Here is a 17,327-nt window from a genome sequence, read left to right as displayed (position 1 = left end):
CTGCATATTTTCACTACTTCTTCCGATGCTACAGGCAATATTGTGTAAGATGGCACAAACTATGACTGTCTTTCCTGCAAACTCAGGCCTCAGTCGCAAATAATTTAGACACGGGAATCTTTCTTTAAGAATGCCAAAACTATTTTCAATTATGCGGCGTGTTTTTTTGTGGCAACGATTGAAAACTTCTTCAGCAGGATTATTGGGATTTCGGCGTAATGGTGGGATCAACCAGTTTTTCAATCCATAACCACTATCACCCAAAACAACAGCATCCGGAAATGGTCTCCATCCATTGTCAAATTTTTGACTTACAGCCGAATTCCGTAGGACCCTTGAGTCATGAACGCTGCCCGGCCAACTTGCATTTACACTGTAAAATGTGTAGTCTGGCCCACATATCATCATCACATTCAATGAGTGGTTTCCATGCCGGTCAACATATCCTTCCTCGTGTAATGGAGGCGCATCAATTTTAATGATTGTGCCATCAACGCAACCACACACAGAAGGGAATCCACCCATCAGAAAAAACTTTTCAGCAATACCACTGACATTATCGGGCCATCGCACTGTTTTTTGAAATAAAACGTCTATTATAATGTCGACAACTCTATGGATGGTTCTGCAAACTGTGGATTTTGCAACACCATGCAAGGCTGCAACTCCATGGTACTGGCAACCATTTCCGAGCCAATGCAGGCACAGTAGCAGTTGATTTTCAGCCGACAAAGCATGACTGCGCTGTGTATTGTGCTCTAATTTTTGTCCAACATTATTTAAAAGAAAATCCACCTGGATTCGATTTAAACGGAAGCACTCTTTAAAATTGAAATTTTGTAGTCCCGAAAAATTAATTCGGTCTCTATAATTTCTAGCTTTAACCGCGTCTTCACTATTGTCGAACAAAAACTCACGTCTTAACATTTTGAAAGCTTGACTAGTTATGATAATATGAATTTGCAAAGCGATCATTTACCTAGCAAATTTTTGACAAACTTATCAAATTTTGCTTTGCAAAAATAGAGTTTACAGTTTTTGTGGAACGGAACAGCATAATTATATGCAAAGTCTTTGCGAATTACACTTTTCAATATAAGCTTTGCACTTTGCAAAAGAGAACGTACGTGGAACAGAAATTGCAAAGAGAACATAAAAATTGCAAAGACTTTGCAAATTACACTTATCAATTTCAACTTATCACTTATCAAATTTCATAGTTCTGTGGAACAGAAAGCTTTGCAAATTGACGAAAAATTTGCAAAGTACAAAGTGAAAAGTTGATAAGTTCTTTTGTGGAATAGGGCCCTGGTTGTCTCCGGATCCAAAAGCCATCAACCAGATCGATCATGTTGTGAAAGATGGAAGACACGTCTCCAGTGTTTTAAATGTGCGTATGCTCCGAGGTTCTAACATTGACTTGGACAACAATTTTTTTGGGCGCAACCTTATCTGTAGAGTAAAAAAATACTTCAACAAACTCAAGGAATGTTGGTTAATGTTGATTCGACGTCGAGAAACTGCAATCACAATAGACAGCCGAATGATTTTCTGCGCGACTTGCACTCACCAGCAACTCGGTATAAGGTAACTGTGTGACTGAAATACCGTCTACGGCTGCTACGTACAGCTGCAAATGAAATCATTGGTTTTCGGACAAAGCAAAAGAACAGCTGGTTCGATTAGGAGTGTCGTGTCGCAGTAGAAAGAAAACAGACTGCCTACTTTCGACGTTACAATCGACCACAATACGTGCGGGATGGCTCCCACGTCACTCTTGACAGTCATAACTTCGAAACCGTAGGTAATCTCGTCTATCTGGAAGCAGCATCAAAACCATCAACAATGTCAGTCTTGAAATCCATCGCAGAATAACTCTTGCTAACAGGTGCTGCTTTGGACTGAGCAGGCAATTGAAAAGTAAAGTCCTCTTACCGTGAAAAAAGACTAAACTCTACGAGTCACTCATCAACCCCGTCCTGCCATATAGTGCAGACGCATGGACGGTTACAACACCTAATGAATCGGCGCTACGAGTTTTCGACTGAAAGGTTCTGCGGATAGTTCAGTAAGTTAAGAGACAGCGGCTATGCTGACTAGGACATGTCGTCCGATGGATGAAAACACTCCAGCTCTGAGAGTATTCGACGCAGTAACCGCCGGGAAAAACAGAAGAAGCGGTAGAACTCCACTCTGTTGGAGAGATCAGGTGGAAAAGAAACTGGTTGCACTTGGTATCTTCAATTTGCGCCAAATTGTGAAAAGAAGAAACCGCGTAGAGTTGTGTACGCCAGTAAAGAAGAAGAACTTGGCCTTTTTCAACGTTTTAGCAGGGAGATTTAGTACTTAAAATTTTCTAAACAAATGTTTTCCATCTGCGAATCGGTAGTCCATCGCAACCAAATCTGAAGCGGTTAGTTACTGGTGATGTAAAACTAGTTACTTAAGGCATTGCCAAGCGAAACAGGTCTTGGTTGAATCGCATTATCAGCAGTGGTTCAGTCAGGACTGACAATGAGGAAGGTTTTGTTATGTGTTAGGTGGGATTGGCAGGAAATCATCTATTACGCGCCACTCCAGCAATCGGACCAGAAGTTAACAAAAGGCCAAAATCAGTCAGCTGGACTGCGCAAGACTATGAACACATATAGATAGTCACTTGTCAGAAGCTGTGGGTTCCAATACAGCCACTTTATAGTCCGAACTTGGCACCAATACCAGCTGTTCCAGTATATGTCTAATGCAAACTGTTCTGGTTTTTTTTCAGTAGTATCGATGGTTTCTATTATATTATATCAGAGTGGCTTAAATATTCATTTCTCTTTTCACTAGGCCTTACATATTCGAGTTTTTCTGACACGATCTTTATACTGCAAATATGTTTACTGTACTCATTTCACGCAGAGTTCAAAGGAAATATCAAAAAGTTCACATTTAAGAAACGTGACCTCTACGATACTTCCACAAACGCGCGAAATTCCAGAGCAAACGTCACGTACGTTATTCCAAAACAAAAAAAAAAATGGAAAAGCAAGTAAAAACAATGCGTCAAAATGCTTTGTAATATGTGCTTCTACACACACAAAGCGAAAAATACATTCGTATTTGCTCACATCCTCAATTCTGAGTAATTTTGTATTCAAACACATGTCGGGTCATTTGAAAGCAAAAAAAAAGTTGAAAATTAAAAAAAAGACTTGTTCAGAGAAAAAAAGATCTTAGCAAACAACAATGTGCCGTGAGCTGTCGGCTGCCGGCTGCAGTAGCCTCAGCAAGTATGTGCACTTTTAGTTGCGAAGCACTTCTGCGCTGATTTCAAGAGCGCACTTGTAACTTTTTGTTGTTAATGCATTATGTTTTGTTGTGTGCGTGTGTTTGTTGTTTGTCGTTTTATGAGTGCAAGTGCAATATGCTTTACTGAATGCGAGTTGTTCAATGAATAGAAAATAACAACAATAAATACTTTTACAACCGGTAAATGCGTCTGGAACATAAAACTTTGCAAACCCAATGAACCATTTTGATTCGAGTCAGTGGAACCTTACACTGAGTTCCTCGTTACGGGGTTTTCACACAATATTAAGAATCTTGATACATTAGGACATTCGTAAATTATTTATTCTGTATCCAAAATTTTCGGCATCCAGGAACACACTCTTCCAGTCTCGAATTTTGATACTTGCGATTCTTTCGAAGATTTCTAAATAAATTCAGGTTTTTATTATATTTACTAGTTATTAAAATATTTTTCATACTAGCTAAATTTTCGGGATCCCGGAAAAAAATTTTCTAGAATAACACTTTTTTTATTTGCAAAATAATTAGTTTAATTCAGTTGTTCATTATTTCTTGTGTACATACAATTTTCGGGATCCCGAAATGCATGTTTCCAGTCCCGAAATTTTGATACTTGCGTTGCTTTCAAAGTTAGCTAAAAAATTCAGGTGTTCATAAAACTTACTCGTAGTTAAAATATTTTTTTGTGCTTGCTAAATTTTCGGGATCCCGAAATAAATTTTTCCAGACCAATAATTTCTTTATTCGCAAAAAAAAAAAAAATAAATTCTGTTGTTCATTAGGACCTACATACATACATACGTAAATTATTTCTTGTGTATACGAAATTTTCGGGATCCCAGAAAAGATTTTTCCAGTCCCGAAATTTTAGTACTTGCGTTACTTGCGAAGATTTTGAAATAAGTTCAGGTGCTTATTAGATTTAACAGTAATTATAATATTTTTCTTACTCGCTTCCGGGATTCCGGAATAAATACTTATGTATTTCCACACTCCACACTAATAATTTCTTTATTTACAACAGATCAATTCAGTTGTTCATTGAGACATAGGTACATATGTAAATTATTTCTTGTGCACCCTAATTTATCGGGACCCCGAATTTAAATCCCGAGGCTTAAGTTTTTTCCCTTGAAATAAGAATCCAATATGATTTAGCTTTTTATTTTCAATTTAAGACATGCCTAATTGATTTTTCTTAATATTTTATAGAATCCCGAAATTAACTTCTACAATCCCGAAAATGTTTCGTAGCTTATAAAATACTAAAAATATTGTTAAAGTTTGTTATCGAATCGAAACCTTATTTTGTGAAAACCCGAAAATATTCCAGTCCCGAAATTAAATTTTGCAATCCCGAAAATTATGTAGTATTTTAGAATACACTAGAAATGATATTATAGTATGTTATCGACTTGAATTCCAAAATAACTTTTCCAATCCCGAAATTTTTATAGTATATTCTAAAACAATTTTCAAACTTTTACACAACAATAAATAGTTTTCCATCAACTGTAATGCGCTTTTGTGAAATTCCGAAAATATTGGGTAACCCGAAATAAACTTTTCCAATCCCGAAATTTCTATCGTATTTTTTCAAACAATTTTCAAATTTTTACTTCACAATAAATTGATTTCCATCAATTTCAAATGCATTTTTGTGAAATCCCGAAAATATTGCAGAACCCGAAATAAACTTTTTTTATTCCGAAAATTTTATAGTAATTTCTAAAACAATTTTGAATTTTTTACAGTACAAAAAATAGTTTCCCATCAATTTCAAATGCATTTTAGTGAAATTAACTTTGCAGTCCCGAAATTTCCATAGTATTTTCTAAATCAATTTCCAAGTTTTTACACTACCAATAATTTTTCATCAATTTCAAATGCATTTTAGAGAAATCCCGAACATTTTCGGGATCCCGAAATTAACTTTTCTAATCCCGAAATTTTATTTTACAAAAAATTCGTTATTAACTTTAAAGTTTCGGTAAGTATTGGTATTGATCTCATAAACATAGCTATTTAGAATTCTTTTAATCGCACTGAGTAACGCTTCACATATAGAGTCTACAAAATATGGAAAACTTACTTCACCAGTTCTACTAAACAGCTACTCTAGTTGTATTTACTGGGTAAACAACTACTCATCGACATTTTACTTGTGCACTGGCATTGCGCTACGCGTTGAGCAGCGTGCGAATGAGCTTAAAGAAAACTGCATTGGCGTGCGATTCCGCTGCATGTTCTGAGATGCGCGCCTATTTATTTACATGCACCTGTTTATTATACATACATATACATTTATACATATGTATGTACATACATATATACATACGGATTACTGAAATCACGTGCCATCGCAGCAATGGAACAACCACACCTCCAAAGTTGTTTCAACAGCTGACTGCTGAATGATGTATGAAATGGCGCACAGCTTAGCGCAGCTCAGCTGCTTATTGTTTTTGTTGTTGTTGACGCGGCTCAACACAAAGTGTGCACACAGCTCAATGCACACGAGTGCACCGGTAGCGATGGGTCGCGCATCGAGATTATGTGCAGTGTATTAATGGCGCTATTGGAATGCCTGAGCTAAATAAATAGGTGTACACATACATATGTTTATATGTTTATGTGTATGTGTATGAATGTTTGTGTAGCAATGAACATCTTGGTTACTTGTTAAGAATTATTTTTAGCGTTGTAAATTTATGCAAAAGGCATTAAAAATACAACGATGGCTTTAAATATGTTTTACTAATTTTTATAGATGTGTACATATATGTATGTAGTGTGTTCATACTATATATGAGTGAATATACGATACATAAATTAGTGAATAAGCTGAAATAATTATACCATAAACAGGGCTCCCACTGTGTGTCTCTACGCGTTTTAGTGCTTAAATTTTCACGATATGGCGCTGAAATTTAGCAGACGTCCTTTTCTTTTCAAGAAGTCGCTTATTTGTTGGAATCAGCGATATCGGTTCACTATAGCATATAGCTGCCATACAAACTGATCCATCAAAATCTAGTTTTTGTATGGAAAACTTTTTTATGTGGGAAGATATTTTTACAAAATTTGGCAGAGATTATTTTTTATAGCAAGGCTATAATCTCTAAGTAAATTTTTTTAGATTGGATCACTATAGCATAAAGCTGCCATATAAACTGAACGATCAAGATTAAGTTCTTCTAAGAGAAACTTGTATATTTGTTAAGGTATCTTCACTAATTTTTGTAAAGATTATTTTCTATGGCAAGGCTATAGTCTACGAATAAATTGTTTTAGATCGGAATACTATAGCATATAGCTACCATACAAAGTGACCCACCAAAATGAAGTTCTTGTATAGAAAACATGTTTATTTGGCAAGATATTTTCACAAAATTTGGCACACATTACCCACTTAATCAAGGCTGCAATCTGTGTACAAATTGTATAGATCGGACCACTATAGCATATAGCTGCCATACAAACCGATCGATCAAAATTATGTTATTATATGGGAAACTTGTTTATTTGACAAGATATTTACCCAAATTTTAGCACAGCTCATTTTCTATAACAAGGCTATAATCCCCGAGTAAATTATTTCAGACCGAACCACTATAACGCATAGCTACCATACAAACTTACCACTTAAAATCAAGTTAAAGATCTTTTTACACCCTTCTATGCTATAAAAAGGCAACTGTGCAGGGTATTAGCTGCGCTGCTGTTGAAATTAACATTTGTTCTTGTTTTTGTTACAATGTTGCTGCTTTTTCCTTGCACAGCTTTCATACTGGATTAATTAAATCGTTGCATTATGCATTACAACACACCGATACGTATAAACTACACACATATATGTATATAAATAGATACACACACACACACAGTAACATACTCATTTACTAAAATGCCAGGTGTTCCATTTATTTATCGCTTTCAATTATTACTTATCAATAATTAAGTGTGCGCATACTTTATTGTGCTGTAATTTATTTGGTTACGTATACGCCATGACCCACCCATCATACGCCGCGCCTCTGTGTGCATATCAAAGTGACTCCGGTTGCTGCATAAATCATGGAAAAATCGAAATTTCATGTAGTCTAACCACAAATTCCATCATATTGTGTTGAAAATGTGACAAGCGTAGTTCAAAATTAAATTACTTGTTTGCATATGCGCATATGTGTGTGTGCGTGTGTGTTTGACCTCATGTGTTTTCGCTGCTCATCTGTGGTTAGCTGATACTGATACAACGCTTGACTGCATATTGCTATTTTAAACACGATTTGCGTTTAGATTCACAAATATTTTACCGTTGTTGTTGATGTTGTTTTTGTAAAAATTTGCATTTTATGCAGTTTTAGCTGGTTTAAGTTGGGGAAATGCTTTGACATGTTAGTTCTATTGAAGTTCATGTCAGCTGACATTTACCGCTAAGTTGTGTTTGTCGGATGTTTGGTTAGCTGAGCTTGTATATAATGTATATGTACATACTTATGCGATTATTTGTAGTATGTATATGTATAAGTAAAGAACGAATTTTTGAACTTGAATGTTTTGGGCCGCAAAAAAAGTTTGAAGATGAGGAAATGGAGCCATTGATCGTTAAAGATTGTTCCATGCACAAAAAGAGCTCGCAAAATCTTTAGAAGTTCTGTAAGCAGTCATTAGGTAAGGGCTAACTAAAAGTCATGGATTTAATTCTAGGATCATTGATATTCAATAGCCTTTAATGTTACTGAAGGGTCATTAATTTCATCTAAGCTTCAGGCTGCGTACTTTTCAGTTAACCTGTTATTGTGCGAGGTAAAGTTCAGCCAAGTTCTTCTCGACTGATATCTTTAACGTATATAGTATAGGTCTTCTTCTTCCTCTGCTCCCACCGGCGTGAATTGGAGTGTTTTCTTCCATCCGGACAACTTGACTCAGCCAGTGTCGCTGTCTTCTGATTCGACGAACTAAGTTAATGTCGATGTTCCATCGGTACTCGCCGTTGCCAATGCGCAATGGACCAATCTTCCGCAAAACATTTCTATCGCACACTTCTTAGGCCGACTCATATTGCAGGACGGGAATGATGAGCGATTTGTTATATTTGGCCTTTGTTTGTCGAGAAGGCTTTACTTTTCAATTGCCTACTCAGTCCAAAGTAGCACCTGTTGGCCAGAAAACTGGAACGATGAGGACTGATGTATCGCAGTGGAGAGAAAGCAGACACACTACCTGACATCGTTGCGATCGACCACAAAATGAGCTTGGTGTGATAGATACCAAGACTTGCAGAAAGAGGCCGAAATGTATAATATGAATCATACTCAGATACATACAGAACTTAAGATCCACAGACAGGGGTAGTGCTCCAAAAGTCTATGAAAGGATGCGACGACTAAAGGAAGGTTTCAAGACCGCAACTCTTGTAAGCCCCACAATGATGATCTAGTGGCTGATGTTCAGACCATACTGAAGTTATGCAAGGAACACTTTTCCAGCTTGCTGGACGGCAATGAATGTGCAACATCTGGAGATAACGAAACCGATTCCCCAAACGATGGAGCGAATTTTCCATTGCCCGACCATGAAGAAGTTCTAATATCTATTACCCGACTGAAGAACAACAAAGCGGCGTGGGCCGATGGATTACCGCAGGAGCTGCAAGGTGCATGCATCAGTTTGCCGATGATTGGAATCTCATTATGTTCTGCTCAATCCACAAAAAGTGGATCCCCTCACCCTATTTCAGGTGCAAAGCTTCCTTGGTTCAATTCCAGTTTTTGGCTACATTAAGTATCAAAGTTCGGAAAATGGAATAATATCCGATATCTATGTGATAACTCAAGCCACAAAGGAGGAAGAGCTCGGCAAAAAATCCATCGTGAATTAAATTATTTCCTTTATTTAGAAAAAAGCACGTAAAAGGAAAAGCTAAAGAGATCACTGGACTGCGAACTATACTAACTTATATGGTATGTGTCAATACCGGGCACTCGAAGATTAAAAACGCCATAAATTCGATTGGAAAATTATTTTTATTTCTTTTAAAGTACAAAATGTGTGAGAATAATCATCAATTCAGGACTAATTCACTTTTGATCGATATAACCACCTTTTGCTTTAACTATGGCCTTGAGACGGTCAAAAAACGAATCGCAGGCTGTCCGAATGTGACTTGCCGGTATTTTGGCCCACTCACGGACAATGGCTTTCTTCAGTATCTCGAGACTGGTGTTTTTTTTACTTCAGACCTTGTTCTCCAAAATGGCCCAGAGAGAATAATGAAGTTCGGAACGTTGTTTTTCAGCCATTCTTGGTTCACTTGCGCTTTGTGAGACGGTGCTGAGTCTTGTTGAAACGTCCATGGTTTGCAACCGAAATGTTTGTTTGCCCGCGGCTTCAAAGCAGCCTCCAAAACACTTTCCCGATAATATGGCGCATTTACTTTGACGCCAGGCTCGATGAAAACAATTGGAGAGCGCCCATCAGCGGCCCATTCCATTCTTTGTGGAAGTTGCTGCCTCCTGGTGGCCAACCAATGACTTAGATTCTCGTATGAACGGTCGGTCAAGTAAACCCTATTAGTAGGGGAGCCCGGAGTGCTAAATTTGCAGTTACTGGAGCGTCATGGAGACTTACTAGATTGTCAAGATAACGTTTAAAAAAAAGAAAGTCTAGGTGAAGTTTTCCATTTTAGTGGGGAGAAGAGCGGGAAATTGGTGTCAAAAATGTAAAAAAAAACAGTCACATGAAAATACTCAAGCGCGTCAGTCATTTATGGTATATACGCGCATTGTATTTCTGATAGTCGATATATATTAATCTGACAATCAAGTCAGGGTTGAAGGCCGTAATGACAGGTTAAAAAAAAAAAAAATAAGTTACTCGAGCGCGTCAGATTTTCTAAGCGAATGTTAATGAACCTCTAAAAAGTGTACCATTTAATATTCTGACAATTTCGACGTGGACAAAAGTCATTTATTGATTTTAAAACTTGTAAAAAAAAGGTGACCTTGAGATACTAGAGCACCTCAGATTTTTATACAGTGGGATGAACTTGCTGTCAGAGTCTTCCCAAAAGATAATCTGATAATTATATAGAGGCATATCGTTAATCTGACGATTTAAAAGTGGAAGAATTCTCTTTGGTTCTTGTTTTTGTTACAGGATGTAATAAAAACAGAGTATACATATACATATACATAGTATATATATATACATATGTATATGTATACAATATTATATGTATTTATTATGTATATTGTATACATATACATATGTATATGTATAGAAAATTGAATAATTTATTAATATGAAAATAGATCTAAATATTAATAAAAAAAAATTTAGAGTATGTGGAATAAACTTTTTTTCATACGTTTCTTCGCCACAGTAAACACATTTGACACTAATGTCACTCATTTTTACAATGGATGTAAAACTGATCGCTGTAAACGAACGAAACAAACAAAAGTGTCAAGCGTTTACTAACAACAACCACGCTATGGTGATTAGTACGCTTGACCTTTTATCGACGATTTTACCTGTATCGCCCCACGGAAATTGTCAGATTATATGATTTTCGTGATTCTGACAGAATTACCTTTAAAATGAAAAAAAAAAAATCTATCGCGCTCGAGTATTTCAAGGTGACGTTTTTTTTTTACAGATTTGTCACCCTGCTATTTCTCTAAGCCACCCTCAAACTGTCAGAATATTGAAATATACACTCGTCTTCATGCATTTAACATACCATCTCTTAATCTGACGCGCTCGAGTTTCCCGAAGGATCGATTTTTTTTCTCTAATCTGACGAGCCCCTCCCAACGCACGCCTCCATATTAAGGGTTCATATTTGGTAGGGGTACATAAAAGTGTGCAATGTTTCTCCCCATATAGTTTTTCTGACACGCTTAATTAACTACAAAAATCCCCTCTTGGGCTCCCCTACTATATCGTTTTGAGAGTTTACGAATTGCTCAATTAAAAAAACTTTTCATCAGAAAACACAATGTTCGGAATTTGACCGCTTCGCTCTCTCAAGTCTTACTTGTTGCTGCTTCGGAACTTGTGAGGTTTGACCTTGAGCTCATTTCTCAATATGCGGCGGTTGCTGCGGTCGGATATTTTCAGTTCTTTAGCCATTTGATTGGCACTTCGTCGTGGATTTCGCTCAAGTCGCTTCTTCATCTTCCGAACCGTCTCACGTGACGTTGTAAACTTTTGATGACCACCTCCATGGCGTTTTGCAATGCTACCAGTATCATTGTAAGGAGTGATGGTGCGATAAACAAAAACTTTATTCACATTAAAGTGTTTGAGCTCACGAATAATTGCGTGCAGTGATTTTCCAGCTAAATATAAAGCAATCACATTCCATCACTGATCACTTTTTTGCGTTCACTTTTGGCAAAACGCTTTTGTACACTTGTGAACAATACTCCGAACTGTCATTCAGCAAATTTATAAACAGCTGATTCCAGTGCGACTGCTGCACTAACGGTGTGAAGTTGGATACACTTCGAATGCCGGACTGTGTCTGTATCTGTGTTTAAAAATCTGTGTTTGTAAGGCCGAACGATGACGAACTATAAAATTTTATCTTACCTCTGTTGGAGGATTAAAATTAATAAGCATTTCGTCTAGTGAGAAATATATTTTATTCTGATTATATACAATTAGTAATTTAGTGACTGGAAAATTTGTTTTGGTAACTCGAATAATATGTCTATCTCCGCTCTAGAAGTCTCTTATCCCGAGTTCATTTTCCTGCTATCATAAATTAAAGGCACGTCCGTTCTATTGCCACTAAAAATGCTTCACATCTTAAGTACTTAACCTCACTTTATGATGGTGTCGTTTTATTTTTATCGGTCACTTAAACTATTCTCACACATACATGTGTAAAACACATATACTAACGTACGTATGTACGAATATATACGGAAACTCTATCTAAAATATATATATCTTATAAATCCTCCATGTGTATACCCTATGTGACATTGCATTGGTGATGCACTTGACAGTATCAGCAGCAGCAGCTTTGGCTCAATGTAAGCTGCAATGTGGTAAAAAATGCGTTGCCATTTAAGCGGGTTAAGTGGGCGGCAGCGTAGAGGTCAGAATATTGAAAGATTTATTTGTGTTTGGTTGGAAGCGTTTATCTCTCTTGCCGAAAAAAGGAAATTTACGCAGTGTGTGATTTTGGGGAGAAATGCTGTAATGGTTTGGCTTATGTGTAGGACAGAAAAAAATTAAAGTGAAATAGTTTTGTAATTCTAACTTATCTTTAAGGAAATTTATATGGAGATTTTTAATATTTTATGCTTTAAGGCTTGGCCTGGTTGATGCCTTGGAGTCATTACCAGTACTTCTCCTTGCCTACTCCTTCCTTCTTGCATAATATGTAGCTCCTTGATAGTATGAGGATCATTTGCTATATAGGAATCCGGTTCTATACGGGTGGAAGCTGCACTCTCTTTATTTTTTGCCCATATTAGGACATTCATTTATCTCTGAAAATTAAATATTTAAACTTTTCGGAATTCACTGACCATATTTGAGGCATCGTAGTTTGGCACTTCTGACATGCACAGCTAATAGCTACTGACCTTCAGGACTTAAAGAATACTATAAGCTTAAATCCAATATAAGCATACATATTTACGCATACTATAGAAAATCAGTTGAGCTTCTGTTTTCGGGAAATAAATTGCTTAAATCAAGCTGATGACTGCTGTGTGTGTGTGCATGCATTGATTTCGCAGAAAATGAAACTTTCAGCAGCATTCGAAGATATACAAATGTGCATACATACATATGTTATATATATATGAACATATACAGATATATTTACATATATATGCATACTTATATACCTTATTGCCTATCACTGTTCATGCTCTAAATGCATTAGCGCCATATGCCACAAGGACACAGCTGCTAAGTGTCACGACATATCGCTTACTGAAGTCTGTATATGTATGTGAGTAGGTCTGGAAGTTTATTTATGTGTATGTACGTGTGTTTTGCGATAGTCAAACACTTGGCTTTTAATGAAATTATGTGTCAAGGCTTTTTCAAAAGGCAAAAACAAAATAAAATGTCCTTACTGCCAGCCACCGCTGACTGTGACGTTGCAGACCACAAATGTGCTTCTTGTATATGTATTTGTATGTAATTGAATGTATGAGTGTATGTGTTGAATTTATATTTTTTTGCCTTATAATGTCATTTCTTGTGCCACTTCAAATTAATTATTCAAAAGCATATACTACAAGCATTTCTTATGGATATTGCTGATGTACTTACAGACTCATTTATATGGTACTGACATAATTACATATATACTTCCACGCTTACCTACATATATACATATACCTCCATGTTTACATTTATGTATATAAAATATCCCACTTCATTTTCTCTTTTCGCCTTTCGTCTCCGACTTTTAATTTTACATTTTATTTATTTCATTTCTTTTCTTGCTTGCAGATATGAAACTTATAAGGCGACATTGAAGAAAATACCCGCCACACGCCTCTCCCGCCTCACTGAGGCGCTGGCCAATTATGATCCGGTGCTGAATGAATATTTCTTTGATCGCCATCCGGGTGTATTCACGCAAATACTCAACTACTACAGGTGAGTGTTGTGCTGTAAATTTATATTCGTTCTTCATACATATATATTAGGGTGAGCCAAAAATTAATTAATGTCGATTTTATGGATTACAATAAAATGAATACAGAGAATTAATGAAAAAACTAAACTTCGTTTGGTCCAGTGCTATAGCAGCCTTAATAAATAAAAAAGTTTTCCATACAAGCACTTGGTTCCGATCGTTCAGTTTGTATGGCATCTATATGCTAAAATGATTCGATCTCAATAAATTTTTCGTAGTTTACACAGCTGCCTTACATAATAAGCCATGGCAAATTTGGTAAAATATCTCGTTAAATGAAAAAGTTTTCCCTATAATGACTTGATTCCGATCGTTAAGTTTGTATGACAGCAGTATGCTATAGTATCCCGATCTGAACGGTTTCATCGGAGATTATAATGTTGCATTGGTCATTATTCTTTGCCTAATATCGGGTCTCTCATCCGAGGCTGTTTTTGTCTGTTCATTGGGGATTTTTTACGTGGCAAGTCCCAAACCCAGCGCACAACCCCGTGGAGGAGATGTTTCGACTTCTCACTTTAGCTTGCTTTCAAACGGTTATTCTCTGGCTATCCAGAAAAATACTTGGTCAAAGACCGGTAGTCGTGAGCTGCTTGAGCCATATGTAAAATAATCGTTTTAGGCCACTCCTAAGTGAATGGCGATCAGAGAACTTTTCTTATTTGCGTGAATTTCTACACATGACTCCATCATCATCCAGAGGAAGAGGAAGACCCCCACTCCGGAGGAAGGACCAAGTGGAGAAGGACCTGGCCTCGCTTGGAATATCCAATTGGCGCCATGTAGCGAAGAGAAGAAACGACTGGCGCGCTGTTGTTGACTCGGCTATAATCGCATAAGCGGTGTCTACGCCAGTAAAGAAGAAGAAGAATATCGGGTAGATATATTGTCAAATAAAGAAGTTTTTTATTCAAGGACTTGATTTTGATTTGTCAGTTTATATGGCAGCTATAGGCTATAGTGATCCGATATCGCTGCTGCCGACAAACTAGCAGCTTCTTAGAGATAAAAGAACGTGTTCAAAATTAGAGTTTGATATCTCCAAAACTGAGCGACTATTTCTTGTATAAGCAGACGGACGATAATGACTAAATGGGCTCAGCTCGTCACATTGGTCATATACCTACGTACCGGGTTTTCCAGTAAAGATGATATGATATCTAAATGTCGTTTAGTTTTTAATATGTCAGGCGAAGTTAATCTGGTAGACTAGTAAGCCACGCATAGACCAGTTTTGGTCCTTTGTAATACCAGATGGAGTTCTGTTGCTAGTTCCAAGAGGAGTAGCCGTCCTTTAGGATGCCGTTTGACGCGAATTTTAACAGAGTCTGCGGCTTCACTATCGATACCTCTACTAGTGCATCAATAAGTGGGGACCCCATATGCTTGCAGCGTAGTATTGCCAATGCGGGATAAGTGCAAAGTAGCCTCTGTTCTAGACATTTAGAGGTCTTCTCGTTCAGTCCGCCCAATCCTGCGGGTGCGTGTCGCCACCAGACAGTATACCGATCATTTTCCTACAGTCTTTTCTATCGAGGACCAATAGGAATTCTGGGTACTTTCCATCTACCGTTTTTGCACACGATTTTTACAATTTTGCTCCCAGGTTTTGATTCTCTTTACCATGCTTCTGTCCAGATCGTTGTACAGACAATACATGACTTTCCCAATATAGATTACATTTTCAGATGTCAGCCGCACACTATTCTTGTCAATCTCGTTCACTATTTCATTGCCCTCGATGCTTTTGTGGCCCATCACTCAGTTTCACTTTCCACTCCTGCCCTGCTTCCCAAGATACTTCCCCAGAAGAGCAGTTTTCAGCGTTTGTTACCAGTTCAAGAGCCGCCGTTGGAGTTGTTCGTAAATCTCCCGTTACACAGAACGCAACGAGCCTTTGAACCTTTTCCATTGGCTTCCGGTAGGGGCACGGGTTGTGCTGAGCATCAGCCTTCACGCATATAAAGCATTACTAGCTTTTCTCACGCTTTCCTCCACCTTGTGTTTCCACAACATTTTGCTGTCCAAAACTACCCCTAGGTACTTTGTGCGATGTTCAATTCTGTACTACATTAAGAGTAGTGGTAATAATACTGCTGATAGTTTACTGACACCTACCCGTTATTAAGATGACAATGTCGTCCACGTATGCCACTATTTTAGGGCTTTGCCCTCAAGTTACTTAGCAGTTTATTCACCACTAATGCCCATAGAAGTGGAGTTAGCGCTCCAGTCTTCCTTATTCATTTTAGCGTCGTTCCATTCAGCTCTTATCCGACTGGTTACTATACAGAATAGATTTCGTAAAGATGTTGTTCAAGGCTCCAAATATGTCCAGGAATGTTCCAAGAGCATATTCCTTATGTTCAGGAGCTCTTTCGATATTAAATACCAGTTTATGGAGTGCAGTCTCTACTGATCTGTCCCACGTATATGCATACTGCGCCTTGGACAAGTTTCTAGGAGACGCCGTGCCCTAATGTGTACGTCCGAGATTTTCTCTAGCGTTTTCAGCAGGAAGGAAGTTAGGATTATAGGCCTTAGCCCTTTTGAGTAGGTTGGGTTGTTTCTGCCTACCATTTTAACCCGTGAATTCGAAGTGCTATTTTTTTTGTTCACCATACTTTATATAAATATACTTTATGTACTATATTTTTACCTATTTATCAATATATTTATTTTTAGAAGCATACTCGTATTCAATCTCATTAGTGCTCCACAAATCATTCTTTGAATTCTTGTAAAATCCCACAATTTGTGGCTAAAATCCGGTTCTGAGCGCATACCCAGCTCTATTGACATGTCAACCTTTAGGTTTTTGTTGCTTTTGTTCATATATTTGAAGTAATTTTGTAAATTACTCTTCAAAATATAATTTATTTGCGGTTAATTTTAGGTTTTTGCTCAAGTCTATTTAATTTATGACCGTAACATTTTGTTCATTAGTTGATTGACAGCTGAAGTCTCTGACGTCTGCTACTTCTAGTCTGTTTATATTGTTCTCGTATATACATACATATGTGCATTAATATCGGTATGTATGTATGTATGCATTTTCTGTCTGGTGATTGTTCTGCTGTCAACAATAAGTGAAGCTGTGATTAATCTATAAGTTGGACAGGCGGCACTTTAATGGCACGTATAACTTATATACCATACAACGAGGGTGGTTCAATAAATATCTACTTTGAAAAAAAAAGAAAGAATTAGGAAGCAACTAATCCTAAAGATTCACTTTTAAATCTTGTTACTTTTAAATAATTGTTGGTTCCGGGAAAATGAACATTACTAGTACCTGCTACATCTTAGGGTTAAGCTTGACGATTATGCCTTTTGGAAATAATCTTGT

General features: G+C 37.1%; 1 protein-coding gene across 2 annotated transcripts in view; it reads left to right on the top strand.

Annotated features, from left to right (window-relative positions):
* Positions 1-17,327, top strand: part of LOC115066332 (uncharacterized) — a 76,133-nt gene that overhangs the window by 24,188 nt on the left and 34,618 nt on the right. For both annotated transcript variants that reach the window (XM_049454993.1, XM_049454991.1), the window contains exon 2: positions 13,789-13,938. In XM_049454993.1, the coding sequence (XP_049310950.1) occupies positions 13,789-13,938 (150 nt within the window). The remainder of the gene's footprint in view (positions 1-13,788; positions 13,939-17,327) is intronic.

This window comes from Bactrocera dorsalis, chromosome 1, assembly GCF_023373825.1.
Source record: "Bactrocera dorsalis isolate Fly_Bdor chromosome 1, ASM2337382v1, whole genome shotgun sequence".
NCBI classification, from domain to species: Eukaryota; Metazoa; Arthropoda; class Insecta; order Diptera; family Tephritidae; genus Bactrocera; species Bactrocera dorsalis.
The sequence above is the reverse complement of the archived record's forward strand: the minus strand, read 5'-3'. Positions and strand labels throughout refer to the sequence as shown.